Source organism: Contarinia nasturtii, unplaced genomic scaffold (assembly GCF_009176525.2).
Source record: "Contarinia nasturtii isolate CC-2019 unplaced genomic scaffold, AAFC_CNas_1.1 Cnas_scaffold_1037, whole genome shotgun sequence".
In the NCBI taxonomy this organism is placed as follows: domain Eukaryota; kingdom Metazoa; phylum Arthropoda; class Insecta; order Diptera; family Cecidomyiidae; genus Contarinia; species Contarinia nasturtii.
The window spans coordinates 1,552,845-1,580,100 of NW_022198383.1; the positions used below are offsets into that span (position 1 = coordinate 1,552,845).

At 34.7% G+C, this 27,256-nt stretch overlaps 3 protein-coding genes and 1 non-coding gene across 7 annotated transcripts; 1 reads left to right on the forward strand and 3 right to left on the reverse strand.

Annotated features, from left to right (window-relative positions):
- Positions 1 to 4,232: 4,232 nt before the first annotated feature.
- Positions 4,233 to 13,205, reverse strand: LOC116344426 (rho-associated protein kinase 1). Its single transcript, XM_031772954.1, has 10 exons — positions 10,083 to 13,205; positions 9,830 to 9,975; positions 7,775 to 9,718; positions 7,551 to 7,699; positions 6,546 to 7,469; positions 6,182 to 6,465; positions 5,748 to 5,938; positions 5,558 to 5,663; positions 5,203 to 5,427; positions 4,233 to 4,841 (listed from the first exon to the last, which is right to left on the reverse strand). Exons 1-10 carry the CDS (start codon positions 10,112 to 10,114, stop codon positions 4,823 to 4,825), a joined length of 4,020 nt encoding a protein of 1,339 aa, XP_031628814.1. The 5' UTR covers positions 10,115 to 13,205; the 3' UTR covers positions 4,233 to 4,822.
- A 2,365-nt stretch (positions 13,206 to 15,570) lies between these two features.
- On the reverse strand, positions 15,571 to 18,583 carry LOC116344449 (60S ribosomal protein L3). Its single transcript, XM_031772999.1, has 6 exons — positions 18,469 to 18,583; positions 17,879 to 18,071; positions 17,462 to 17,630; positions 16,969 to 17,104; positions 16,229 to 16,618; positions 15,571 to 16,010 (listed from the first exon to the last, which is right to left on the reverse strand). The coding sequence occupies exons 1-6, from the start codon at positions 18,469 to 18,471 to the stop codon at positions 15,663 to 15,665; spliced, it is 1,239 nt and encodes a 412-aa protein (XP_031628859.1). The 5' UTR covers positions 18,472 to 18,583; the 3' UTR covers positions 15,571 to 15,662.
- Positions 17,715 to 17,793, reverse strand: LOC116344556. Its single transcript, XR_004201423.1, has one exon. It is a non-coding gene; the product is annotated as a small nucleolar RNA U43 (small nucleolar RNA).
- Positions 18,584 to 19,047: 464 nt separating the features above from the next.
- On the forward strand, positions 19,048 to 27,078 carry LOC116344429 (AP-1 complex subunit gamma-1). 4 transcript variants are annotated; one of them, XM_031772971.1, is made up of 14 exons: positions 20,727 to 21,026; positions 22,042 to 22,123; positions 22,535 to 22,596; positions 22,785 to 23,115; positions 23,199 to 23,437; positions 23,497 to 23,573; positions 23,846 to 23,863; positions 24,081 to 24,176; positions 24,298 to 24,458; positions 24,532 to 25,127; positions 25,194 to 25,326; positions 25,398 to 25,650; positions 25,741 to 26,367; positions 26,614 to 27,078. In XM_031772971.1, the coding sequence occupies exons 2-14, from the start codon at positions 22,107 to 22,109 to the stop codon at positions 26,713 to 26,715; spliced, it is 2,712 nt and encodes a 903-aa protein (XP_031628831.1). In that variant the 5' UTR covers positions 20,727 to 21,026; positions 22,042 to 22,106; the 3' UTR covers positions 26,716 to 27,078. The 4 variants fall into 4 exon arrangements, with proteins under 4 accessions (XP_031628829.1, XP_031628830.1, XP_031628831.1 ...); XM_031772969.1 differs by lacking the exons at positions 20,727 to 21,026; positions 22,042 to 22,123 and adding an exon at positions 19,048 to 19,495; XM_031772972.1 differs by lacking the exon at positions 23,846 to 23,863.
- The last annotated feature ends 178 nt before the right edge of the window (positions 27,079 to 27,256 follow it).

Consider the following 27,256-nt stretch of genomic DNA (forward strand, 5'->3'; position numbering starts at 1 on the left):
GGGGACCATTTTTTGTTGAATTTTCAAAGTGCTCAAAATTCATCAAAATTCATAAAAATTTGATTTTTTTTAAGAAACCGCCTGGAGCCGCGCATCACCAAAAATCATTTTTTTTCGAATTCGATGTTATAGTCATGTTTCTATGACCTTCCTACGGAGGTAATAGGGGTACGATTTTTGAAGCTTGAAAAAATGTCAAAATCGAACCACTCTAGCATCCAATTGGGTAATTTAAAATTTTCGAAACACGAAATATTGTCAATCACGAAGAATATGAAGTAAGTCACGATATTTGAGTATCTCCCAAAAAGTTACATTGCGTAAACTACCCGCTTTGAAAATAATATCCTTGACCCTCAATATCTGTTCTGAGTCGGAAAAATGTTACATATTTATTCAAATTCAAAATTCATTCCATAACAGTATCTTCTTATCTTGCAATACTTAAAGTAAATTAAGGCTTTAATTTTGCGTAGTTGCATTTGCAATAGTCGTTTCTGGCGTAGCATCATTGGTTTTCAAGCCTCTGATAAAGTCATCAACATTTACGCTCAAATTTTGAATATCTTTTGGGTAGTCCTCTACCGAATATGGTAAATGGTATACATCTGCAAACACTTCGCCAACTTCACCTAATTTAACGTTACCTTTCTCTTTCAATTTGTTGAGTTTTTTAAAAATAAGATTTGGATCGTCTTCCTTATCTTCATCGGGATTGAACATATTAAATGGAGATAATATGAAATCAAAGAAGCTGCCGTTTTCAGATCCTTTCTTTGCATGTTTTTCTGTTAGTGCACTCGAAACCGTGCTAAGATCCAGAGTTTTATTCGTTATTTCGGCTGGCAGGACGTCTACGTTGAATGGAACGTTGAAAGTTTTGCAAAATATCTTTCCAACTGCACCAATAGTAGTGGTACCATTAGTCGAATTTTCTTCTAAATCTTTGAGTGCGCTTGAAATCTTGAGGATATCCGCTTCACCGGGTGACAAATCTGACAAATTGTCAACATCTGGTATTTCAGGGTATGATTCAGATAAATTTTCCGATTTCACGTTGAAGACAACAAGTGCAAAAAGAATTGTAAGCAACTTCAGCATTTTTTACTTTCTTTTATTAATGAAACTTTTTTAATTTAATATTTTTTTATCGTAATGTTTGACATGTACTAATAATTGCTGATGTATTTTACATTATTTATATCATTTCAAAAGCCCACATTTTGAAGAATATCGTTAAAATGAAATTCACGCTTATTAAAATACAATCATATCACACAACGCAGGGTCCATTAAATGAAGTAGTTAAAAAGTTTCGAAGTATTAGCAGTCACGCTGAAGTGATGTAAGTCACGATACTTGAGTCCATCGTAAATTTTTTTAGCTATTATGCAAAATAATGTCTTTGACCCTAAATGCCCTCATCGAACAGTCATCAAAGGCAATTGTGAATCGTTTTGTGGTCAGCGGCCTTTATTCGGTCCCAAAATTTAAAATGAGAAAATGCCTAGGGATGCGATGGAAATCCAATCTGATTTCAGACATGTTACGCAGCACATAATTTCAAGCAATCACGCAAACTTTGGTAACCAATAACACAAAAAATTAATTTAGAAATTGGGATCGAGTTGGAAACTAGCTCAATGCCGTGTATAATTTTAATTTATTAAAATCAATTTATTAAATTGAAAAACCTAGTCAAAAACAAGAAAAATCAATAAAAAGTAATAAATCAAAAACAGGAAGTGAGCGATTTGCATTTCAAAATTCAATCTAATCTACTGCGCAATTGAAAGTTAGTAGTACCCGTACACTTGAGGTATTGAAGTGTTCTCTTCATCATTAGTGAACAAATCGAAAGAAAATTATATTCAAAAGGCTATTCTATCTAGTATGAATCTCCATTTCTTTTTTTAGAAAATTGTGGAACAAAAATTGTTTTCAACTTTCAAAGAAATGACTCAAAACTTTATACCAGCCCCCACTCACATTCAGCCAAATGAAACTATTTATAAAATAAATTCGAGTGGAGCTGGTCATACAAAACTGGAACAAAAAACTATTTTTAATTCACAGTTGTTCTGTGACCAAGCGAGCCGAACTTTTTTAAAATTAAGTCGAAGAAAAAATATAGACACTACCTTACTAATAGATGGTTATATACTTAAGTGAACTATTTGACTTAAAGTTTTGAAGAATTGCATATGAACGAATGAATATTACTTCAATTCTCACCCTTTCACATATAGCTTTTGTGTTAACTTTTGGTTTTGTTTTGATAACACTAATCACCATTAATTGATTTTAATGACAATCATTAAATACAAAGCATATGTCACACGAGCCAGGAACGATACTCCGCTGTACAAATCGAACGCATTTAGAAAAAAGTAAGAAATCTAAAAGGGAGATGAAGCGAGTAAATTGTGGCTTAAAAATGTTTATAAAAACGTTCCAATTTTGGTAGGAAAAAATGGTGATACAAGAAGAGAATTATTCAGCTGAAGATTGTTCATTGGTTTTTATAATACTCGCTCGCTTTTACATCTCATCGAATGTAATATCATTGAAATGGAAACAAAACTCTTTAATAATGCATATAACCATTTTCATTTCTTTTTTTTTGTAGTATATTATATTTTACTATTTATTATATTTAAAAACAAAGTATTGAAGACAAACCAAAGGAATGAAATATTAACTTTTGATGATTTCTTGGGAATTTGTGGCTGTGTGTTGGGACTGTTTTTGGGTTTTTCACTAATTAGCTTTATCGAGATCATTTTTTATTCAACAATACGTTTGTTTTCGAGAATTCGCCTCTTAAGGTCGGAAAACATCGTTACTCCGGCGCCTGAGCAACAAACACATGACATTGATATAATCAGCATCAGTTCAGTTGGTGATAGCGAAAGATCGGTACTGTAATTCCCATCGTTGCTTATACTTCATTTTTACCTGTACAGTAAGTATTTCCGAACGAAAAATTTGCTTAAAAAACAATGAAAGACAGTCAGTGTTTTGTTTATTACATACATAAGATAGTGGTATATTTAGTTTCTGTAGGTTTGTCATAAAATATCAAAATTAAAATTAATACTCTTCTCATCGACTTTCGATCATTCAAACAAAAACTAGTTTCAGTGAAAGAAGAACGTGATTAGGAATGTGTTATCCGGTATCTCTTATGTCCTAAAAATCGTTTTTACATAAAAATTGTTTGAATTTTGTTTTTGTTTTAGCTCAATATAAATTTTGAAAACAAATGAATGTAATCACGCGTGAATAGAGTGCATTATTAATTTCTTAAGAAATCATTCTTAATTTTTTTTTTCTTTAAATACCAAATTGTGTCTAAATTCAATAAATTCATTCATTTTTATTTACATAATAAATTGTTCCGATTTTTACATAAAATTTCGTCATTTTTTTTCTATTTTTCAATGGTTTTTCTTAAATTTTGCCATTTAAAAACCACTCATGCTTGATACATCGATATGAATTGAAGATAACGTTTCATTTTTCACGTATAATAGAGAAAAAAAATTAAGAGAGAGAGAAAGGCCACATTAACAAGTCTTCAAATTGTTTTACATTCACTTTCTTGTGTTGTTACAGTTTAATAATTCCAATGTGTTGATTATGATATCATTTGATTAAATAATTAAAACAGTAAATTAAATTGAAATAAAATTCGCTAACTTATGGCAACTAATGATATACCTCGGTTTTAATTTTGTGTTAATTCATTTCTTCTTTTTATTCATCTTTTAATTCATTGAATTCAACCGATATATTGACAGCGAAATATATTTGGATTTTTGTGTTTAACAAAATAATTAACTGTCGATTAAAAATAGTTCAATTTCAAACAATTAAAAAAATTGAGCAATAAAAAAAAGATGAAAATACACGATATTTGCGATGTGGTAGCACCGTTTTAAGAGGCTCAAATTAAAACACAATAATTGTGCGATGTACGTGTGTGTGTGTGTGTGTCTGTGTGATTAGGAACGAAATTTCTGAGGATGCATTTCATATAATCGTCTAAGTCTATAAAAATCATGTGCTGTATCTCTCTGTGTAATAGTGCTTGTATTCATTTTGTACCGCCGAGTTAAAATTATTTATCGAGAAAGAAAAATGGCAGCATTGTTAAAGCAGCGGTACCAAATCCCTGGATCTTTGTAACGAACCAATACTTTATTGTGCTTACAAAACATAAACATTTGTTTAAATAAATCCACTTATTTATTCCGCTATTTACATGACAAGTAACTCTTTTTTTCTACATTGTGTGTGCTTTTTTTCCTGTATCATTTTTTTTGTTAACTACTTTTAATTTTTTTATTTTCACATTTCTAAATTCTTCTTTTCTTTCGCTACTTCGGTCATTAGCTGCTCTATTCATACGAATCGTATAAATCAATATGTATAAATGATTTTTTTCTTTCGAAATTGGCTGGAGATTAACTGAAGTTATCTCTAACTTGACGCATGGAAATCATTTAGTGTAAGGAATCTCTTTGAGTGTAAATCGAGACCGAGGCCTAATTGAATGGGTCTGAACATTATTGAATTGATCACCAGGATGCAATGGGTATTGATCAAAACTCATTCTTTATTGGTTATATCAAATAACCGAGAACCATTGGCCATTGCTATATCAGAAAAAATAATATGCGCCACAGTCAAAAGTTTCGTTGACTCTGATAAAACAAAAATTATTAAACGATTGTAAATAAAATAACATATTTTTTTTCCGTCGTGATAACTGATCTGATCTGCCTCCATATCGTTCCAGTCAATCGAGCGAATAAATTCATTTATAAATGTGAAAACTGAAAATAGAAGAATATACCGTATGAATGCGTTTGATGTGTTGTGAGTTTAAGTACAAAACATTTGGTGTTCGGTTTAAAATCAAAACAGTACAATCAAAACAATCATCGTCGATCATGTGTGGTTCGTTTTGTACGTGCGCGAAAGAAGAAATTTAATACGTTTCCTATAATAATCTTGTATCATACGACAAGGATCCGCTTCTTCCCATTATACAAGAGAAAAAAATTTGTTTGCGGGAGATTTTTCTTTCTGTCTATAACTACATTTATTATTTTATAACTAAATCGTGCATACGATTTTCCGATTCGTGGCTCATTTTCGCATTTATGCATTATTTGTATTCGGGTATGATTTTACCTCGATGAAATCTTATTGCCGTCAGTATTATTGTTATTCAATGAATTTGCTTTGTAGCCGGATTTTTGAATGCGCTTCGATAAGCGATTGACCCATGATTTTTGGTCTTCATTTGATGTGGCCAGCAACAACATTTCACGCGCTGAATGTGGATCATGGTGTAATTTACACGGTGCCATCAAGTCATTATTGTCAACGTGCTCCTTATGGATTTTGTTTCGACATCTGTGTATGAAAAGAGAAACATTACATTTCTTTTCAAAACAATTTGTTCGATGTTAATACTAAATACGTACTGACATTAACATGAGCAAATTTTGTTTGATTTGGATTAATAAATGAGAAAGTTTCTTACCTTTTGCATTCATATGCCGCTGGTGGTTTGAAAACATGCCACAATGGCCGCGGGCATACTTCACATGCGGTTGGCATATGATATGTAATTTGAACAAATTCATGGCCTGTAATTGAACCGAAGTAAGTAAAGTAAGTTCAAGAAATTAGATTACACGAAAATGATTTAAAACAGAGGATTTTGTGTTTACCCTTGAATGTTGTAATCCCGATTCGTTCATCGACAACGTTCTTTAATGTGCCCAGTTCCGTTTGATTTGGATCGTCTGGCCGTCGGGCTTCGCCTTCTCCAGCATACAATAATTGGAAAATTCTAGGAATTTCTTTGGCATCAGCTCTGATAACATCTCCTTGTGTTACGGGTCGAACATGAAACACTTTGCTGCATGGTCAAAATAGAAAATGCATTTTTTTCATTAGTTCAATTACAGATATGTCGTATTGACTCAGTACCAATAAAACTGAACTAAATTATTGCCGAAGGTAATATTCGCATCAAGCAAATGATGAACAAAAATCAACGGATAAATATGAAAATGTAAATTTAAAGTTTGCGATTATATGAATCACTGAATTTTAATCGTATTGAAATAAGTAAATGTAGGTTTTTTTGTATGAAACTAACCTTAAATCCAATATAAGCAATGGATCACAAGTATTTTGCTTGTCTACGTCTGAATTGTAAAAGATAATTTTACGCGATGAAACAACAACATATTGTCGTTTCCATCCATGTCGACGGATGTTTTGTTTGTTGGGAACACTAAGCCAGCCCTCAAACACCGACTCTTGATTGTCTTCATTGTCATTATCAGCTGATGATAACGATGCTGTTTCGTTCAATTTCATTTGCAAATGCTCGATTTCGGTTGCTTTGCAATCAATTTCCATTTGAAGTTTCGTTTTGGCCTGTAATCATCAAATCAAAATTATTTTTATTTAAAAAATGTCAAATGCTCAACGTTCACACAAACAAATATTGAACTTACATGAACTTCATCGTTTAATTGCGTTTGAATGTCTTGATATTTCAACAGCAATTCATTGTACTTATCACGTTCTTGTGTCAACTCCTGCTGAAGTCGTCGACTCTCTTTCTCTTTCTTCCGTAGATCGGCCGAGCTGACTTTTGTTTTATTTTTACCAGCATTGATTTGGCCATCTTTGCGATTCATGATTTCGGCTAGTTTATTAACGGCAGTTTGTTTCAATAAGATTTCATTCTTCAGTTTGGCTTGGAGTCTATCCATTTCGGCTTGATTGCTTTTATTTTGAGCAACTTCTTCCTTCAATTTATTATTGAGTTGCATGAGTTCCTCGTATTCGGAAATTTTCAAATTGAGCCGTTTCATGACTTCGGCTTCAGCCTCACGCAACATAACCAATGCCGACTCTTTTGTTGACAATTCATTGCGATGCTTCGACATCAGATCTTTTATTTCAAGCTCTTTGATTGTTTTCTCTTTTTCCAAATCGGCCACCGTTTCTTCGGCAATTGAACGGGCCAGCGCCTCTGAGTCAGCTCTCGCCAATGCGATTTGCAATTGATGTACAAGTGAACCACGTTCTTCTTCCAATTCTTGAATTCCACGGCCTTTTTCGTCATTTTCTTCGCGTAATTCGGTGCTTTGTGTTTTATATAAACGCGAAAAGTATTGTTCGGCCTCGAGTTGATCTTGTAGCTCTTTCATTTGTAGAATGTCTGCGTTGTGAGCATTTTTTATCTTGGAAATTTCATCTTCAAAACGACGTTTTGTTTCACGAAGCTGTGTTATCTCCTTGACTAATTGCATCTCTTTTGATTTAAGATGCGCCACCTCGGAACTTTGTAAACTCAATTCAGACAATAGTGTACTCTTTTTAGTTTGCTCTTGATCCAATTGAGTGTGCAGTGTGGACACCTTTTCAGTTTCCTGTGAAAATTAATTATTCATATCATCAATTGGAAATCGGTGTTGCAGTTGAAATGATTGATATTTCAAAATTGCGCTTACCTGTCTCAATTCGCCTTCAAGTTTCTGTAACCGTTGCTGAATTTGACGATAGTCCACAGATAACATTGAAATTTGACGTTCTTTCTCCTGTGATATTTGATCGGCTTTTTGACGCGCCATTTTCTCTTCATTCAATTTTGTTTGCAACGCTGTGAATATAAATGAAGTGGTGCCAGTTTTAGAATTATTTCAATGCGAAATCAACCTTGTCTGTTGTGCCTTACCTTTAACTTCCTGCAAATTAGCCTCTTCTTTGCTCATCAATCGAGACTTTTCGGTTTCACGATGCGCTATCACCTCTTGACTGTAGAGATTATGTGTGTTCTTCAGTTCTAAATTGATGGTGGCATTTTCCTTTTCCAAATTGGAGATGCGTTCATTGAGTGTTTGATTGTCTTGGATTGATTGTTGCTCTCGTTGAGCGTATCGCTCAAGTTCTGCATTAAGCGATGCAATTTTAATTTCCAATTCTTTTTCGCTTTCAATGGATTGTGTGCGTGCGCTACGTTCTTGTGCCAAGCGTGTCTGTAAATTGGCCACCTCTTGTTGCAATACATCCCGTTGTGCTTGTAGACCAGCTATAATCGATTGCAATTCGGTTGATTTTTCTTCCGCATCGTTTTGCAGCATTCGCAATTCGGTGAGTTGTTTTTTAAGTTTTTGATTGCCATCACTTTCATTTTTGACTTTTTCATGTAAATCAGCCAATTGCTTTTCAAGCATATTAATTTTATCGTTTTGCTGTTGATTATTGCTCATTTCTTTCGTGCGCTTATTTTGTTCATCGTCCAATCGTTTTTTGGTTTCGTTGAGTAGATTTTCCGTTTTCTTCCGTTGTTCAATTTCATTCTCAACTTTGCGCTGTGCATCACGATAATTGTGCTTAAGCATCGTCAATTCTTTGTCATAGTTTGTTATTTGAGCGGTTATTTCGCGCTCATGTTGGGTTGCTTTATCCAACTGAGATCGTAGACTTTTCTCATGTTTTTCGAGCGATTCAATGTGAGCCCGTTCACGTTCGAGCAATTTTTCTAAGCGTAAAATTTCATGACTATTCGATGGCCGATGATGATGATTATGTTGTACAATTTTGGTCGTTGCAGTCGAATCGATGACATCGTTTGAAAGCAATTGATAATCACTTGCGTATGTGAAACCGATAAATGGTAAATGATTGCCGGCAAATGTTTTTGGCACTGGAAATAATTCTTCGGGCGTTTCATCACGTTCAATTTCATCAAAATTGCGTGTATCATCGTCACTGTTCAGTTCCGGCACCACTGGTGGCACTAATTCACGAATATTATCAAATGTCCAATCGGAATTTTGGAAAAATGGATGCTGCTTGATTTCGTCAATTCCATTGCGACCCAATCGCACCTCGCTATCGGTTAGAAATGCTCGAATCAACGATTTTGCATTTTCACTAATTTCAATGTCCGGCGGAAAGTTAAGCGATTTCTTATGCTCCATAATTTTACCGTAAGTACCAACCAAACTATCGGCATAGAATGGTGTGTCGCCGATAATCATTTCGTATAAAAATATTCCAACCGACCACCAATCACATTCGCGACCGTATTCACCTTCGTTACCTTGTGATTGTAACACCTCGGGACTTATGTAATCGGGTGTACCGACCGCATTGCTTGATCTCACCAAACCATCCGCTCCCATTCGCATACACGTACCAAAATCGGCCAATTTCAAATGACCCGATCGATCCAATAGCATATTGTCGGGCTTCACATCGCGATGAATGAAACCCATATTGTGTATGGTGTCCAAGGCAAGTACCACTTCCATTGTATAAAAAACAGCCCATTTTTCCGGAATTTCATACATTGACATCAAACTAACGATATCACCGCCCGGCATGTATTCCATCACCATGTATAAATATTTACTATCTTGAAATGCAAAATGTAATTGTACGATCCATTCGGAATTCGCATGGGCCATAATATAACGTTCTTCCCAGAAAAATGCCGAATCCGGTCGTTTGATCATTTCAAATTTTGATAAACGTTTCATGGCATAAAGTTGCTTTGTCGCTTTGTGGCGCACCAATTGTACTTCGCCGAATGCGCCCCGTCCAATCACTTTAATCACATTAAAATCATCTGGATTCATGCGAAACGACTGAATTTCACGCGATAACGCACCATCTGCAAAGATAACAACATTTTCAAATTGAGTTTTTTTGCGCTTGAGAGTCCAGTATTCAACAGGTTGTCCGAATGAAAGAAAATTGAAAAAAAAAAAAATAAATAACTTACATCGATTCATGTAGGTCTCAATGTTTTTGATGCGTTTGACTGTGTCATGATCAAAGTCATGCATGAGAGCGGTGACTGTGTCAAGCAATGAATCAATGTTTGAAACGCTTGATGGGTCCCGCAACCTGCTTTCTAGCTGACTTAACCTTTAAAATTGGAAGAAATGAAGAAACAAATTGTCAATGCTCTCTCTCTCTCTCTTTCCGTCTCCTTCGCTCAACAAATAGCCAATTTAAATGAAATAAACAATTACCTATTACGACGATTTTCGTCTATTTGATCCATGTTTGTAAGAAATATTTAAAAATTTAACTTGACTGTGTGTGTATTTCGTATTATTCTTCTTCTAGCTGAGAATAAATGCTGTATTGTATGAGGGAATATTCCATTCGATGCAATTTCGTTGCACTCAATTTGCGTTAATTTCGTTATGGGCTATTGCTTTGTCGGCAAAATTAAATGAAAAACTGGTTACGACCGGGGAAAAAAAAGAGTCACACATCCCAATTTTTCGTTGGTTAGTTGTTTGTCACACAAACTTTTAAACAACAACAAAAAAAATTAAAATGTACACACACACTTCTTCGCTTACAGCTTCAAAACCATTTTATTTTCTTCATTGTTTTTGTTTCGGTCGTTCCTTTTCAATGTGCACGATTGCATTATAATACACACCGCCACCCAAAACCGACTGGCAAACACTAAATGGAAAAATCTTTTTACGATTTTATGCGAAGTGTATTTGAATTTCGTTGGCGTTGTTGTTGTTGTTGTGGTTCTACGAATCAAAATGTCATAAATGCAATGCCATGAATTGTATGCATGTCGGTGTAGTTGCGGCTGCTGTATGATGTGTGTTGTTGATTCAATTTGCTCTATCGTAATAATGTTGTATGACTTTGTTTTTATTTATTTCAATTTAATGTTCAATGCATTTTAATCAGTGTCACATTGGGTGTCTATTTTTCCCTCTCTCGCTGTCGTTGTCCCGTTCTCCTCCGTTTGCGTGCTTATTGTTTACAGTTTTAATGTTCACTCTGTATCAAAGTATGTTATCAACAATGTTCATCCTTGTTTTTGTTATAGCCGTCCATCAATGGCATTTAATTCTATTTTAATTATAAACAATGCGCAAAAAAACAAAAGAAAAATAATCACAAACACGAATGTAGATAGAGAGAACGAGATGCTCTCTAGTACACACAATTTCTTTTTTTCATTAGGCACTATTGGTTTGTCAATGTGTATGATGTGTTTTGTGCGCTTGTATTTCGGCCGCACCACAGTATGTTATTGTTTCACCAAAAACGTCGTAACTATACAACAATAATATTTAAAAAAAAAAAGTAACATAAGAACTATTACATGTACAGCACGTTTGCTATGACTGCGCTACGGCAATGACAGTTGTCATAGTTTCCTCTGTATATACAACATACACTGTGTACACACTTCGACCGACCGACACAACAGAATGGAGCGCAGATACACATTCACAGCACCGATATATCCCGAATATTCATAAGTGTGAAACAAAGAAAAACTTGCACTTCGAAAACCAATTCACACATTCGATATAGATTCCAAGCTGTTTTCAATTGAGTTGAGATTTGCTTTTTCTGAATTGTTTGCTGTTGTTGTTGTTGTTGTTGCTGATACTTTTTGCGAACTCTTACATGCCACACTATTATAATTAAAATCAATTGTACGCTATTGCATATCACGACCGCGAAATAAATGGGATGATGTGTTTTTATTTGTTCCTTTTTTTTCTTCGTTCGCTTGTGCAATTGATTTTCGTCTATGGCATAGAAATCGAATGAGATTTTTCTTCAACAAATGATCGATGCCGTACGGTTTCTTGTTCCTGTATCAATTGTTTTGTCATCAATTGATGCTGCGGTTCAATTGTTATGGCGATCGTTGTTGACTTTGATGATTCTATTATGGTAAATGGATGTGACATACAAAAAACGGCGCGCTCGCGCTGTAAATTGCTTTTCGATGTCAACAAGATCACTTGAATCTTGTCAAATATTGCAAACAATTAACAAATAATACACAGATAACAAACAGAAAAAACACTTTGATCGAACCGAATTTTTTTAATTTGTTTGATCGCTCACTCAATATCACTTAATTTCGATCGAATTTCAAGCACTCGACGAAATTTTAAGGCACTCTAGCATTTGAAAGTAAAACAAAATTCAACTAATATTGATTTAGCCACTTTCTTATACAATATATGTATATGTAACAACTGAGATGGAAAAAAGAGAGCGCACTGATGGAAATCGAAACAAACAGAAGTCTATAGCCTTGTTTTTTTTTTGTTTTCGTGTGGAAGTAAAAACACGAGCTTGGCTAAACACAGTACGCGTTATTTTAAATCAAATATTTGTTATGCGATATGTCTCTCACTCACTGATGGGCAAACCATTTGCTTAGTTATTCGTTTAAGAAATGAAACGACGACACATTCACATGCCAAATTGCACACATAATAAAGACATATACGAACAATGTTTTGTTGGAAATTGTGAGGAAAAGCAAAAAAAAACGTGTGCACAAACTGCACCGGACAAAAATCACTTCGACCGACACTAAACTGAAACGAAACAATACATATATGTGTATGTGTGTGTGTCTTTCTTGTTTAAAAAAAATTACACGAAGGACGTAAAATCCTTCTGCAAAATCTCGTTTTTGTTGTTTTATTGTTATTATGTATTCATTTGTGCATCACATTTTCAATGCGGATTGTCTTACGTTTTCACATATATATCTCTTTTAGCTCTTCTCTTGGTATGTTTTCTTTTCGTTTATTTTTTTTTTGTTAAGTTTTACGGTTGTGTCGTTTCTTCATTCTTTCCGGCCTCTCTGTGGTCCGTCACCATTGAAAACTTGAAATTCTATTTTGCACACCGATCGCACAGAAACATACACACAGTCTGCTATTTCGCTGCCTGTTCACACACAACAATTCGTTTTTTCGTCATTCTTCAGCTTGTGTTCGCCATCAAAAATTACACAAAACACAATCAAATATGGTTTTTAAATGTTCAATGATTTTAAAATACTATTTAGCACAATTGAAATACTTTGGATATTTGAAGAACAACCAAAATTTTAAAGTTCGAAACGAATAAAAAAAAGAAAAGAAAAAGTAGAATTTTGTGTAGTAGACTGTCGTACATACGATATATATATTCACGTATGTGGATGTTTTGAGTGTGTGACAACGACTGGTAATGTTGTAACGCGTACGAAGAACACCCGCTGCTTCTTCTTTTCGATTTCGTAGTGCTTTTTCCGTCGTCGTTGTCGTTGTTGCCTTCTTCTTCTACTTTGCAACTTCGGTTTTATTACTATATTTCGTTTTTATCTATATTGTGTGTATGAAAGTTAACAACGGTCATCTTTTTCAACGTATTGCACACATGTGTGCGTGCCGATTGGGTTTTCTTTCTTTTCTTTCTTTCGGTACTTCTCGAAAAGTGTTCGAGACCTTTTTCCTTGTCTTTGCTCTCTCTCTCCTTCTCTTTTATTCTTTCTTACTACACTATGGCATTTGAATGTATGTGTGCGCGCGTGTGTGTGTGTGTGTATTCGCTGTGTGTACTCAAATGTGACACCGACGATTTAATGCGATATATTCACGCATATAGATTCTGTTGTTAACCGAATACATTTATGCACAATGGTACCAACTGTTTAGATTTTGATTGCGCTCCACGCTTATATTGGCATATATGAGTTCGATACAGACGCAATCGCGCGCACACTCACACAGATCTCCGATGAACACACACGCAAACGCGCGCACTTACATACATGGAAAAAGTAAACGAAACGCGCTTCACCCAAGTAGAAGAAGAAGAAGAAGAAGAAGAGGAAAACCATTTGCACATATGTGCTCAGTGTCATGCACAGAAATTAGGCGTATGCGCATGTGCTTGTGTATGCACTAAATTCAAACGAAAGAAACATGAATTTTGGAAGCGAATTTCATTTTTCGATTTTTCTTTTCGAATCCGTATGTTTTGATTTGAATTTGGGTGCGCAAAAAGAAGTAGAAGATCAAAGTCAATGAAACATCGTCGATCGGTTCATTTTGACCACATTGATACATACAATATACGTATGTTTAACTGTAAGCAGCGTTCAATGTTCACTCTTGACCAAAGTCTTTTGCGTCGTCATCGTCTTTGGTTTTTACGCACGTTCCATTGACGAACCGACAATTCACACTTCTTACACACCAAATGTTTGCACAAACACACATACACAGAGACACAATCACCAGCACCGGACTCAAGACTATGTCATAAAAGACGTTTTTCAACCAAATTACCTAAAACATGCGTATACCGCACATCGCGCTTATGACTAATATAATATACTTTTTTTTGACCAAATGACCGTTCATAAATATCTTTTAATGCTTTTTTGATGATATTTAAATTTTCATCGACACTCAAATGATTCACAGATGGATTATGCAGTTTTCAAAACGATAAAGAAAAACATAAAAAAGCACACGGTTGTTCCACTTTGTAGACTCACTGACACTATTGGACTTTGATTCTTTCACATCGACCATTTCATTTGGAATTCTTTGGGACATTCTGTGATTCAATTTACAAATTTTCAAACTAAAATGTGAGATTTTCCAAAGAGAATTTCAATTTGCATTTGAATTAAATTGGATTATAAAGTTAAGAGTCTTCCAAGAATTTTTTTTAAATCATGGCTTTAAGTCTCTATAAACCGTAATTTAGTTCCGCTTATGTTTTTGCGCAATTGAGCGGTGATGTGAGATTTAATTTACGATAAAGGTATGTCTTTGATTCGGTAAATGGTCACTGGAAATCGTATATTTCTTAACGTCCGAAAATCGTTAAGGAAATACAATTTTTTTTTATCGAAAATAATCATAGCTTTATGACTAGCGAACTCATATGACGCGCATTTGAAAATAAAAAATGTGAACCACAATTTATGGATCTGTTATCAGACTACAGCCCTATATTATAATGATTGGATCACAAGATGTTTTCTTTGACAATTTTTCTATCGGAATTTGAACCTATTCTCATAATCAAACTAACGCGAGCCGAGCCCCATAAAAGGTGTGACGAGAACAGTAAAAATTTGCACCGTCTCGTTAAAAAAAGAACAATTGTCTCGCGTTGAATTCGAATAATATACTGTCGCGTAAAACTCTGGGCATCGTGCAAAATTCAAAATATTCAAAAGAATGAGAACAAACATAAATAAGTAATAAATTCAAGCCAAAAATGATAAGCGCAATGTGTCTCTTTGCACAATTTGTGACGACTTTCTTCTGTGAAAAAGATGAATTGTCAACAAAATGACTGTTTCAGTGACTAAATTTATCTGCTTACATTCCAAGATCGGCATGTGATCGAGTAAAAACAGACCTCCGTGCCGCTCACGATATATTTACATTGTTTGGGGTCATAAAAATATCCGACTGTGTAAAATGACGGAATACATTCCACCATTGCGACAATATAGCAGCAATAATAGTATAATTTTGTTTTAAGTGTCACATAGCACTAAAACTGTGTGTGAAATATGCGATTAGATAAAAGAGAATGTTGGGTGCATTTCAACAGTTTACAGTGATGTATCACGGGCTTCCGTTTCTCGCTAAGTCAACTAATACTGGCTAGAGCTCAAGATAAAAAATAACAACAACAAAAATAGAAAAAAAATGTGTTTTGTCTTTTACTCCATTTATTATTATAATGGAATTTTCAGACGTAATACAAATACAATGAAATATTGTAAATAGTTCTTTTCAAATTTAAGCTGTCTTGGCTGCAACAGTGGCGGCTTGGGCTTGTTCTTCGCGGATACGATCCTTTTTGAGTGGTCCCATGAATGCCAATTTGTCGGCTGGTGTTTGGAAACGACCGTGTCCCATTTTTGATGCGGTATCGATGAATTTCAATTGGATTTGTTCCAATGCCGAACGTTTGGTGTGGACAATCAATGATTTACGCAATGTGATGATACGTTTGCGTGAACCAATGCAGCATCCCTTGATCATGACAAAGTCATTGTTCACTTCACCATAGTGAGGGAAACCACCCATTGGGGTGATTGATTTGTCGGACAAATCGTATTGGGTGGAAGCGTTGTTCTTGACGATCTGCAAATGCATACAAAAAAATATTCAAATTAGTACATTTTGCACATGAACATGGGGAAACAAAATATATTCTGATTTTTTTTTTTGGTTTGTCAGTCCTATCATTTAAGATTTCATGTTTGTATCATAAAATTGTAAATATATTTGGCTCAATGATTTTCTCATCTTCGAAATGTTCAAATTGAAATTGGAAAAAAGGTAAAAAAAGAGGTGTTTACCTTGCCATCCTTGGTGTGGATACCGGCACCAATACGGTAGATCTTCTTGTTGACTTCGGTACGGTGATGGTAACCCTTTTGACCGGCACGGGCAACAGTGAACGATACACGACTTGGATGCCATGCACCAATACAAGCGACCTTACGCAAACCCTTGTGTGTCTTGCGTGGCAATTTCTTTGTGTGCCAACGGCTGGTGACACCCTTGAAACCTTTACCTTTGGTTACACCAATGGTATCGATCATCTCGTCTTGGGCAAAGACTTGGTTGACTGGAACTGGTTTTTCCAAATGTTCTTTCACCCAGTTGACTTTGTCTTCAATGGAACCTCCGTTCAATTGGATTTCCATAATATGAGCCTTCTTTTGGCGTTGCTTGATCAAACGGATCTAAATTGAAATAAAACAACACAATTTGGATAAGTTTTTTGAAATTAAAAATGTGAAAAAGAAAAAAGTGAAACAAAATTTAGAACATAAATTGGTTTTGTACAAAATATGGTTTATCTCAATGGTAATCGCTTAAGCAGCTCCAAAAAGAATATGGAATATATCTGATACTGCCTCCCGAAGGGCGGTTTGTTCTGCGACGTTATGGTAATCATCCAGCATTTTGTGCTGAAATCGCCCACTTGAAAGTATACAATCGAAAATTCGGCAGTTACCCGCCAAACTTCGACTGAACTTCTTCTAGTCGCGTGTATGCCATCAAAAAAATAACTAATTAAATGTTTAATTACCTGCGAGTGTACGATGACACGAACGTATTTGCAGTATTTGATCATTTTCTTGAAGTCAGCTTCGATGCTCTTCTTTCCGAATGTATCGGTCCATTTCTTGCTGGCCTTGGTGAATGCCTTCTTCTTGCTCTTGTACCTGAATAATCAAGATGGAAACGACGTGTGTTGGTATACGAATTACGTCACTGCGGGTACCAGAGACAAAGAACAAACGCTCTCATCAATAGCGACACACAAATGTGCCGATTGAGAGGAGAATGAATGTTCACGCCATGTTTTACCACTTGTGTTTAAAACCGCATTGAACCGAAATTATCGATTCGAGTTCACACAACAAGGGCTCACATAACTAAATATGTTCGCTCTTTCATATAGATCGAAGCGCTTTTGGAATTCGTATGGTTATTTATTGGCTCATATGTATTTTTTATGGAATTGATGTATTTGAGCAAAAAATGAAGGTGAAATAAATCAATAAGAGTAAAAAAATTACCAATTCTTGTAGAATCGACGACGGCATTCTTCCGACAAATGTTGAGCCCAAACTTGGACCAATGAACGGCAACCGAATGGTGTTTCGATATAACCGACAGCACCAACAACAACCACTGGTGGTGTTTCAATGATGGTGACAGCCTCAACAACTTCTTTCTTGTTGATCTCTGAAAATTACCAATAAAATGGACGCAATAAGATTCACTGATTCAAAACATAAATGAAAAAAAAAAAACGGTTTTTTTGGTAGGAAAATCAGACCGCCCTAGAATATTCAACACAAAGTTTCAGTTATCTAACCATAAACTTATAATAAAGGGATATCATCATAGAAAATATGAACTTCGACAAGAGAAAATACATTTTTCTCAATTGTTAATACGAAATAAATGAAAAAAACTTAAAAAATGCTTACTTGATCCTGGACGATCAGCCTCACGCACAATGTGGGTCATACCAGCTTTGTAGCCGAGGAAAGCAGTCAAATGGACTGGTTTGGATGGATCATCCTTTGGGAAAGCCTTTACCTTTCCGCGATGTCTAGCGGCACGCTTTTTTGGGTAGAATGCCATTGAACCATGGCGAGGAGCCGAGAATTTACGGTGAGACTGTAAAAAGAGACAACATAATTAGATTACACAAATTGAGGTTATGTTTACAAAAATTGTACAAAAAACGCGTTTTCGTATTATTTTTTTCTAAAAATCGCACTAAAAAATGCCGATAATCGTGATAAAACGTTGGAAAGTGTTCGAAAATAATAGTTTAATTGCTTTTGAAACGAAAAAAATATATTGAATATTTTCATAGTGCCATGTGGCTATTGAAACTTTTTTCACCATGCGGTCGCGTATCAATGTTTCAAATTCGCACTTTTTTACGGATTTTATATCAATAATTCAAGAATAAAACTTTAATTTCTGTAGCTATTCAATTGTATTCGATTTAAATCGCAAAATTTAACGAAATAAAGAATAAAAAAATGAACTTTTTCAAGATATTTACCATTTTGCTCTCGAGTACAGAACTGTATTCTTCGAGATGTTGAAGTGAAAAGAAATGGTTGTCGCTTTGTATGGATGATAATGTGGTCGCGGCAGACACTCAGCGCCATTGACACGTTGACAATTCCCGAAACTAACATTATACGAGTGAAGTTGCTGCGAAAGCGCTGCAATTCAAAACTTTATTCTATTTTTGTACAAATTTATTGTTTTTTTGTGCATTTCAATATTTTACCTGAAAATCAATAGATTTCGTTTATTGTGATTTCGTTTAATGAAGGAAAATTAGACTTTCTGTCGATAATTATCGACCGCCAGACGTTGTAATTCCATTGGTTCGTTTCTTCATTCGTTATCTATATTTGCATTTGTTTTTCAGATTCGTTTGATAAAAATTCTTATCTCTTTCCTCAGGTATGTAATTGTGGCATCATAATTATTGATGTGTTGCTCATACCTTTACAATTCTGATTAAAAGTGCGTTTTTTTCAGCTTAAATTCGTACCAAATACATACAACGAACGATATATATGTCGAATAATTGCTGCTGCTTATTATTATCTCTTCGTCAGTTAAAAGTATGGCGTAGAAAGATTCAAACGATACATTTGTATCCAGTCATTTGTGATGTAATTTTGTGCTTTGAAAATTACTGAAATATTTCGCTTTTTTAACAAATTATTTGCATTGAAGCATGTGGAAGTGTTTTTTCCATTATTCTTGTGGTACTGATTGTCATTTTACCTGAGTTCATTTGAATATCGTGTACGCAACAAGCGACCCATATCAATTAACACGTAAACCGTAACGACACTTCTTATCAATTTTCTTTTTCGGTGGGTGGAGAACAAAAAAATAAATTACGTTCCGTTCATCGCATAAATTGCTAAGTTTAAAGTGTTTCGTGCACAATTGAACTTTTCCATATCCAAACCAAGTGCGCATTTTGTACAAACCAGTCGAGACATGAATATGAATCCGTATTATGATCCAGAATGGAGTGTTTTGCCTCCGGAAAATAACCGCCGGTATGTATATAAGTGCTTTTCGATGAAACATGATAAAATTCATAGCGACAGTGGTAATTTGTCTACGTTAAATCAAAGTTTGGCTAGCATTCAACAAGTGTAATGTGCTCTGAAGATTAAGTGCAACATTTCCAACAGGTGTTTGACTCATTGTAAACGATACAATTACGAGAGTCTGCTAGTCAGTTCACTCAATGAATAAATTAAAATACAAATCATGCAAGTTTATTATTTGCTTTGAGTAGCACTAATCACGACCATTCACATCAAATATGGATTTTTAGTAATACAATCCATATGGCTTCATACAAAATCGTGCCTATGTATAATTCCGTCAATTGAATGGTCAGTTGTCCTTATTCTAACTGTCGTGATATTTTGTGTTAATGACACATCGAAAACGATGACGACTTTGTTAGGCACAGTTATTCAATAACAACGACCTTGTGCAATGTTTAAAACCATATAGATAAATCAACGCGGATCGCTTCCAATTCAAAACCATAACTAATACATGTTATTTATTTATGTTCCAATGTTCTTGTGCGTTGCGTGAAAATAGTATGTTTGAAAATAAATGAATTGAAATGAATTATATTTTTTGTTTTGGAAACGTGCCTACTGGTAATTGGAGTGTATTACCCATGGCACTTGTTTATTCTTGATCATTTTTCCTCCAAAAAGTAGAACAAATCTTTTACACAAGAATATGCGGTGAATTTTGTTAAATTCGATAGAATCAAAAAATAAAAATAAAAACTGAATCGAATTTCGGTTCCAAATCAATCTCGTTTCATAGTTATCACCGAAATCAATTTGGCTAATTTTCATTTGGGCATTCTTATTTTTTCCATTCATTTGCTGTACCATAGTCACTCAGAATTCAATTTCAACGCTAATTCTCTGATTAAATTAGAAATACTGGGGAAAATCCAGCGAAAATGTCATGTAACTTTTATTGATATTAAAAGCACATTCAATAACGATAGTATTCATCTAAAACTTGAGTCAAATCGCCACAAAAGCAGCCATTTTTTCCGATAGGGACATGTGCCAAACAAAAAACATCCAACGTTACAATATATACTACGGGGCCAACAATACATCCACATACACACGCACATGACTAACTGTGTGCAAGAATAAGATGTGATGTTCATTTGATTTAGATAGATGGAAAGAGATACAATTTATACAATCTGAACTACAAGTGTTTACAGTGTATGGCGTAGTTAGTGTTTGAGTGAACGTCAAAATGTCAACTCGTCCATTTTTCATTTGATAAATTTTATTTAATTTTTATTCTGAACTTTTGTTTGCAAACGTAAAACGAAAATCATCCGTCAAAAAAAAAACAATCAAGAATATTGTAGGAGTAGAGTTCATTCAAATGTTTTCGGCCATTTAATTTTTTCTATCAAAGTGTAAAATAAAAACAAAAGAGTGGATGAAAGATTTTCAACTTGCATATCACTGTGTAATAAAAACGAAAACGCGAGTGGCTTTATATCTATTCAATTTCACTTTTTCGGTACCATATACACATACCTTTGCGCTATTGCCTTGTACAATAAGAAAAAGATATTTTTTGTTCTTTGAATTTCTTGTTGCATATTTTTCATTTCATGCAATTGGTCTTTAAGAAAGGAAAAAAAAGGTGTACGGAAAATACGGTTTAATTTGTTATAATTTGATTTTTGCTTGCGTGTGGCAATGTCAAATTGTCTGACTTTTCCTCTCTGTCCTCCTCACATATTTTGATTCCATACGTCAAAAGACGAAGATTTCAAAAAAAAAAAATTCACGCGACACAAAAATTTTCCCGATATTGACCGATTTGATATTGTGTGGCATCCGGTGTGTATGGTTTATGTTACCAATTCGTATATAGTATAGTCAATCAATTCGATTAACGTGAAACGTATGTGTGCGGTTTGTACAAACAAGTGTGAGGTGCATAAATGTGTACGAAAAATTGATTCACAATGGCCGTTGTGTGATGTTGATGATGATGTGTATATTGTGTGTTGTGTATATGAAAGTCAATATGCAAATCAGTTTAATTCGGCGTTTTTTTTTTGTTCGTCATACAGTACGATTGGACAGTTTGAATTGAACTTGAAGTGACGATATGCAATTCAAAATAAATGAATATCTCGTGATAAAAGAACATTTGATTAAAATTGTTTTGCATTCAAAATCTGTTTACTCCAGTTTGTTCACAATTTAATTGAATCCCACGCATTTCACCAAAAGACGACATTTACTTTATATATATATAGATTTTTTCCGTATTTATACAGTCTTTTTTGTCGTACATTTTTTCCTTCTTTTTATGTGGATTTTTATGTATCACCTTTTTCCATATGAAATACGGCTTTCATACTGGCTTTTGCTCTAAATATACTAGTACACTCTCCGCCTTCTTTTCCATTTCTTGCAAATAGATCAATTAACAAATTTATTTTTTGTCATTCCATTTGGATTGCGCTTGGTTCAACAAAACCCACCTAATTTCTGTCTTTTCTTATTCATTTGTGTTACAGCAAAATTATCCATTTAAAAATAAAACATTCATACATATAATAAAACAAAAACTATCAAGATAAGCATGAACTCAGAGCACGGGTAATTACTATCGATAAATTTATTGTTAGCCACTTTTTGTTGTGTACGTGTTGAAATTGCAATCTAACCGATAAAAAAAAAACATGTGAATCGACGACCATAAATCGAATTTATGTGCTATGAAAATGGTGTCACCAAAATCGAAACATTGCTACACTGCAATGGAATTGGTTCGTCTCATTTTCAAACTGCAGCATATTTATAAAATATGGTGCACTGATTAAATCGATTTAGAGTGCATAAATTTTAACACAACAGCAAAAATGAGAAAAAATGCTTTTGAAGCATTTTAGTCGAGGTGTTTTTTTGTCTCTCTTACTAAATGATCTAATATTTCCACCATTTTTCGAGCACATGTTCTTGTAATAATTTGTTGTGATTTCTATTTTCATGAATAACATCATATTGCAGATTTAATCCAGCATTTAACATGGCCACCATCCGTCAGGCAATTAACGAAGCCGTCGAACGGGGTAACACACATTTTTCTTTTGTTTATATTCCGCTATCCGTACTCTTTGTTATTGTGGTTGTTGTTGTTTTTTTCAAATGGTGTTTATTTAACTATGCTCTATTTGTTATTCAATTATACTAGAATGCCTTATGATTTGTAACAATGAATTTTAATGAGTCGATTTTTTGTCCATTCTGTTTTTTGTAGTGAGAATGCCGACACCGACTCGATTAAGAGATTTAATACGTCAAATTCGTGCAGCACGAACGGCGGCCGAAGAACGTGCCGTTGTAAATAAAGAATGCGCCTACATTCGAAGCACATTTCGTGAAGAGGACTCAGCATGGCGATGTCGAAACATTGCCAAATTACTTTACATTCATATGTTAGGTTATCCAGCACATTTTGGACAGTTGGAATGTCTCAAATTGACCGCTAGTCCACGATTCACCGACAAACGAATCGGATACTTAGGTGCAATGCTATTGCTTGACGAACGCCAAGATGTGCATTTGTTAATCACAAATTGTTTGAAAAAGTATGGACTCACTCCTTATCATTCCTATGGGTCATTATGACAAATTAACTAATTTTATAAAATGTTTTCTTTCATGGCTGCAGTGACTTGAATAGTACAACACAGTTTGTAGTTGGATTAGCTTTGTGTACATTGGGTGCGATTGCATCACCAGAAATGGCACGTGATTTGGCTAGTGAAGTGGAACGTTTGATGAAATCACCAAACGCTTATATAAGGAAAAAAGCAACATTATGCGCATTTCGCGTTATTCGTCGCGTGCCTGATTTGATGGAAATCTTTTTGCCTGCCACCCGATCTTTACTCAGCGAAAAAAATCACGGTATTGGAGTCCATTGAAGATTCGATTTTTATTTTGAAACTAAGACAATTTCTTTGCAGGAATTTTGATAACTGGAGTGACTCTCATAACCGAAATGTGTGAAAATAGCCCTGATACACTCAACCATTTCAAACAGGTATACATGAAATTTCATTTTGACATAATCGTTAGTCACATTTCCATTTCACATTCTCTCTCGCTAACACTAACTAACATACACCATATACAATATGTATATTTCATTATTTGTCACAAATAACTAATGCTTTTTCATTAACACCTTGTCTTACACCGTGTGTTGTACATCTTTTTTCGTATTATTGTACTACAAAACAACCTCGTAAATTGTAAATTCACGACACGAAACGTTTTTTTTTTCAAAATCGTATTCGTCTTATCGCTAACCAGGATAGCGGAGGTCGAGAGGTATGCTTCAATTTAGTGCAAAATTCACTTTTGCTTTTCTTTTGAATGCATGTCTCAATTAATATTTCCGTAGCTGTGTATATATATTAGAATAGTAAGAGTTGACAAAATATGTGAAAAAAATATCACAATGAAAATACCATTAACTTTTTATTTATCAAATCATAATTGTTGATGATGTTGAATCAATTTAAACTGATTTTTCTCGTTATCGTAGATTGTTCCAAATCTGGTGCGAATTTTGAAAAATTTGATTTTGGCCGGCTATTCACCCGAACATGATGTCAGCGGTGTTAGTGATCCATTTTTGCAGGTAAAAGAGCAATTTTTACACACAATTTACCTCTTGTCACAGTTGATTTCATTTCTTTTTTCCCATTGTTCTTATTCACTCTATAAAAATGTTCAAATCGATTTTTTCCGCTTGATTGCAGGTGAAAATTCTTCGATTGTTGAGAATATTGGGACACAATGATCCGGATGCATCAGAAGCGATGAACGATATTTTAGCTCAGGTTGCAACAAATACAGAAACGAGCAAAAATGTTGGTAACACCATTCTATACGAAACGGTGCTGTCAATTATGGACATACGGTAAGTGCCCATAAACGTGTGTACCTTTAAATTTCACATTTTATTGAGTGCTTTTTCGGTGAATGTATTTCAGTTCGGAAGGTGGCCTACGCGTGTTGGCTGTTAACATTCTAGGTCGATTTTTGTTGAACAGTGATAAGAATATCCGTTATGTTGCATTGAATACGCTGTTGCGAACGGTGCATGCGGACACGTCGGCTGTGCAACGACATCGTACAACGATATTGGAATGTTTGAAAGATCCAGATGTATCGATAAGACGCCGTGCCATGGAATTGTCATTTGCATTGATTAATGCACAAAATGTTCGTTCGATGATCAAAGAATTGCTGATATTTCTGGAGAAATCCGATTCAGAATTTAAGGCATCGTGTAGCAGTGGTTTAATATTGGCCGCTGAAAGATATGCACCAACGAAACGTTGGCATCTTGATACACAATTGAGCGTTTTGATTGCTGTTGGCAATTTTGTGCGTGATGATGTGGTTTCGTCGACAATTCAACTGATTTCGAGCAGTTCATCAAGCGATCAAGGATATATTACCGGTCAATTGTGGGACGCATTACTTTCAGCACCAAATGTCGAGGACAAGCAACCATTGCTTCAAGTTGCATTGTGGGCCATCGGAGAGTATGGCGATATGTTTGTTTATGGAGAACGAACTAATGGTAAGGACTTGTTTCACTGGTGTGGAAGATTGTTTCTAAACACAATTTCTATTTGATATTTTCCAGATATTCCAACGGATTCCAATATCATTGAATTCTATCAAAAATTGTTGTGGTCATCTCAAGTATCAATTACGACAAAGCAATACATATTGGTGTCGCTAATAAAACTTAGCACTCGCTTGCATAGCGGTCAAGAGTAAGTTTAATCAATCCCATTTCTCACCATTTTATCATGACCAATTGAATGACAATTTTATTGTGTTACAGTGAAATAAAGTGCATAATTGATGGGTTTGGATCGCATTTGGACATTGATTTACAACAACGTTCAGTGGAATTTTCACAATTATTCAAGGCGCACAATAATTTGCGTCCAGCCCTACTAGAAAAAATGCCACCCATGCAAATAACGCGAGATTCAAATCAAAATTCAGAATTTAATGAAGAAAGTGAAGAACTCATTACGAATGGCGATGACAATGGAGAGAATTTGAATAGCAAAATTGCACCGAGTGATTCAGTGAGGATTTCTTCTCAAACGACTTTACTTTCATTTCTATCACTCTTTTGCATATTTTAATGATTTTCATCTTTTGTTCCATCATTGCAGAATGCCTTACTGGATTTACTTGGTGAAAATAGCAGTCCGATGATGTCGCCCACATCCATGAATCCATCCGAAAAGCAACAATATTCTAGCAATAATAAACAAAACAATGCCATGCCCAGCAGTGATTTGCTTGATTTGCTCGGTGGTCTTGGAAGTGATGCAATCACAACATCATCGGCAACAACAACAACGGTCGCAACAAATGATAATTTAAATAATACAAATGGCATTAATATCCTATCAATGCTACCAAACACCCTATCACCATTGTCACCAACCACCGGCAATAATATACTGAGTAATAATTTATTTGATGACCTCACCGGTAATTCGACAAATAACTCAATAAGCGGCGGTGGTGGTGGTGATGGCGGTGACAGTGTAAAAATAACGGCTTTAGATAAAAACGGATTGAATATTACGCTAGTGCCTAACAAAAGTGTTGGCGATGGATGTCTACGTGTTATCATGTTAGCCACAAATAATTCACTAAACACACTCGAACAGTATTTATTCCAAGCGGCTGTTCCAAAGAGCTTTACATTACAAATGCTATCGCCATCTGGATCGGTTTTACCGCCCGGCGGTACCATTTCACAAGAGATGCGATTGACCAGTTCGTCAAAGGTATGGACTTTTCATTGTACTTCAACGTAGGTTCTGGCACTGGTAAGTCTGGACAGGACATGGCCGAAAATCGATACAGGGTCCCAGCCGAAAATTAATAAAATTGCTACGGGGCTTTGAAATGCTTGGGCGGTCGATTCGACCTATACGACCTATGTCAGAATCTATGGTGTTCGATGTTGTATTGCGTTCACTAACGTACGTGATTCACCTATAATTATTGACTTTTTGCTCTTTTTCTTTCAGTGCGCTTTGCGAATGCGACTTCGTATATCATATGTGATCAATGGCAATCCAGTACTTGAACAAACTGAAGTCAACAGTTTTTCAGAAGATGCATTTGACTAAGAATGAAGACTACAAATTCTTATGAGTTTGTCCCTACTTTGTTTTAATTTCGTCACTTTCATCATTGCTAAATATTGTGCTGATTTAGTTTTTATTAGTTCACCGTTTCTCTATCTCTAACGCGTAAAAAACTACACACACACAAAAAATGTTAGAAAATGAATTAATTAACCATGTATTTATAACTAAACAAAAATGAATCAATTATTATATCGAAAATGCGTGAATTCATTTGCGGCATCGTTGTGCGAGATACATCAACGCCCACAAAACTACTTTTACTTAATTTTCAACTATTCAAACATTATGTTTTTGTTTAAATTAGTGAAATGGAAAAATAAGAAGAAACTGGAAAGAAACAAACAACACCGTTTTATTTTATGTTAAAAACAGAAGAAAGACAGACAGAGAGAGAGAAGAAAAATGCATCATGTATTATATTATAAATGAAAATTATTATCAAAAAGACAAATGAAAAATTAAAAAAAATAAAATTATAAAAAAGCAGCAAAAAAAATCAGAAACACATTTGGTTTTATTG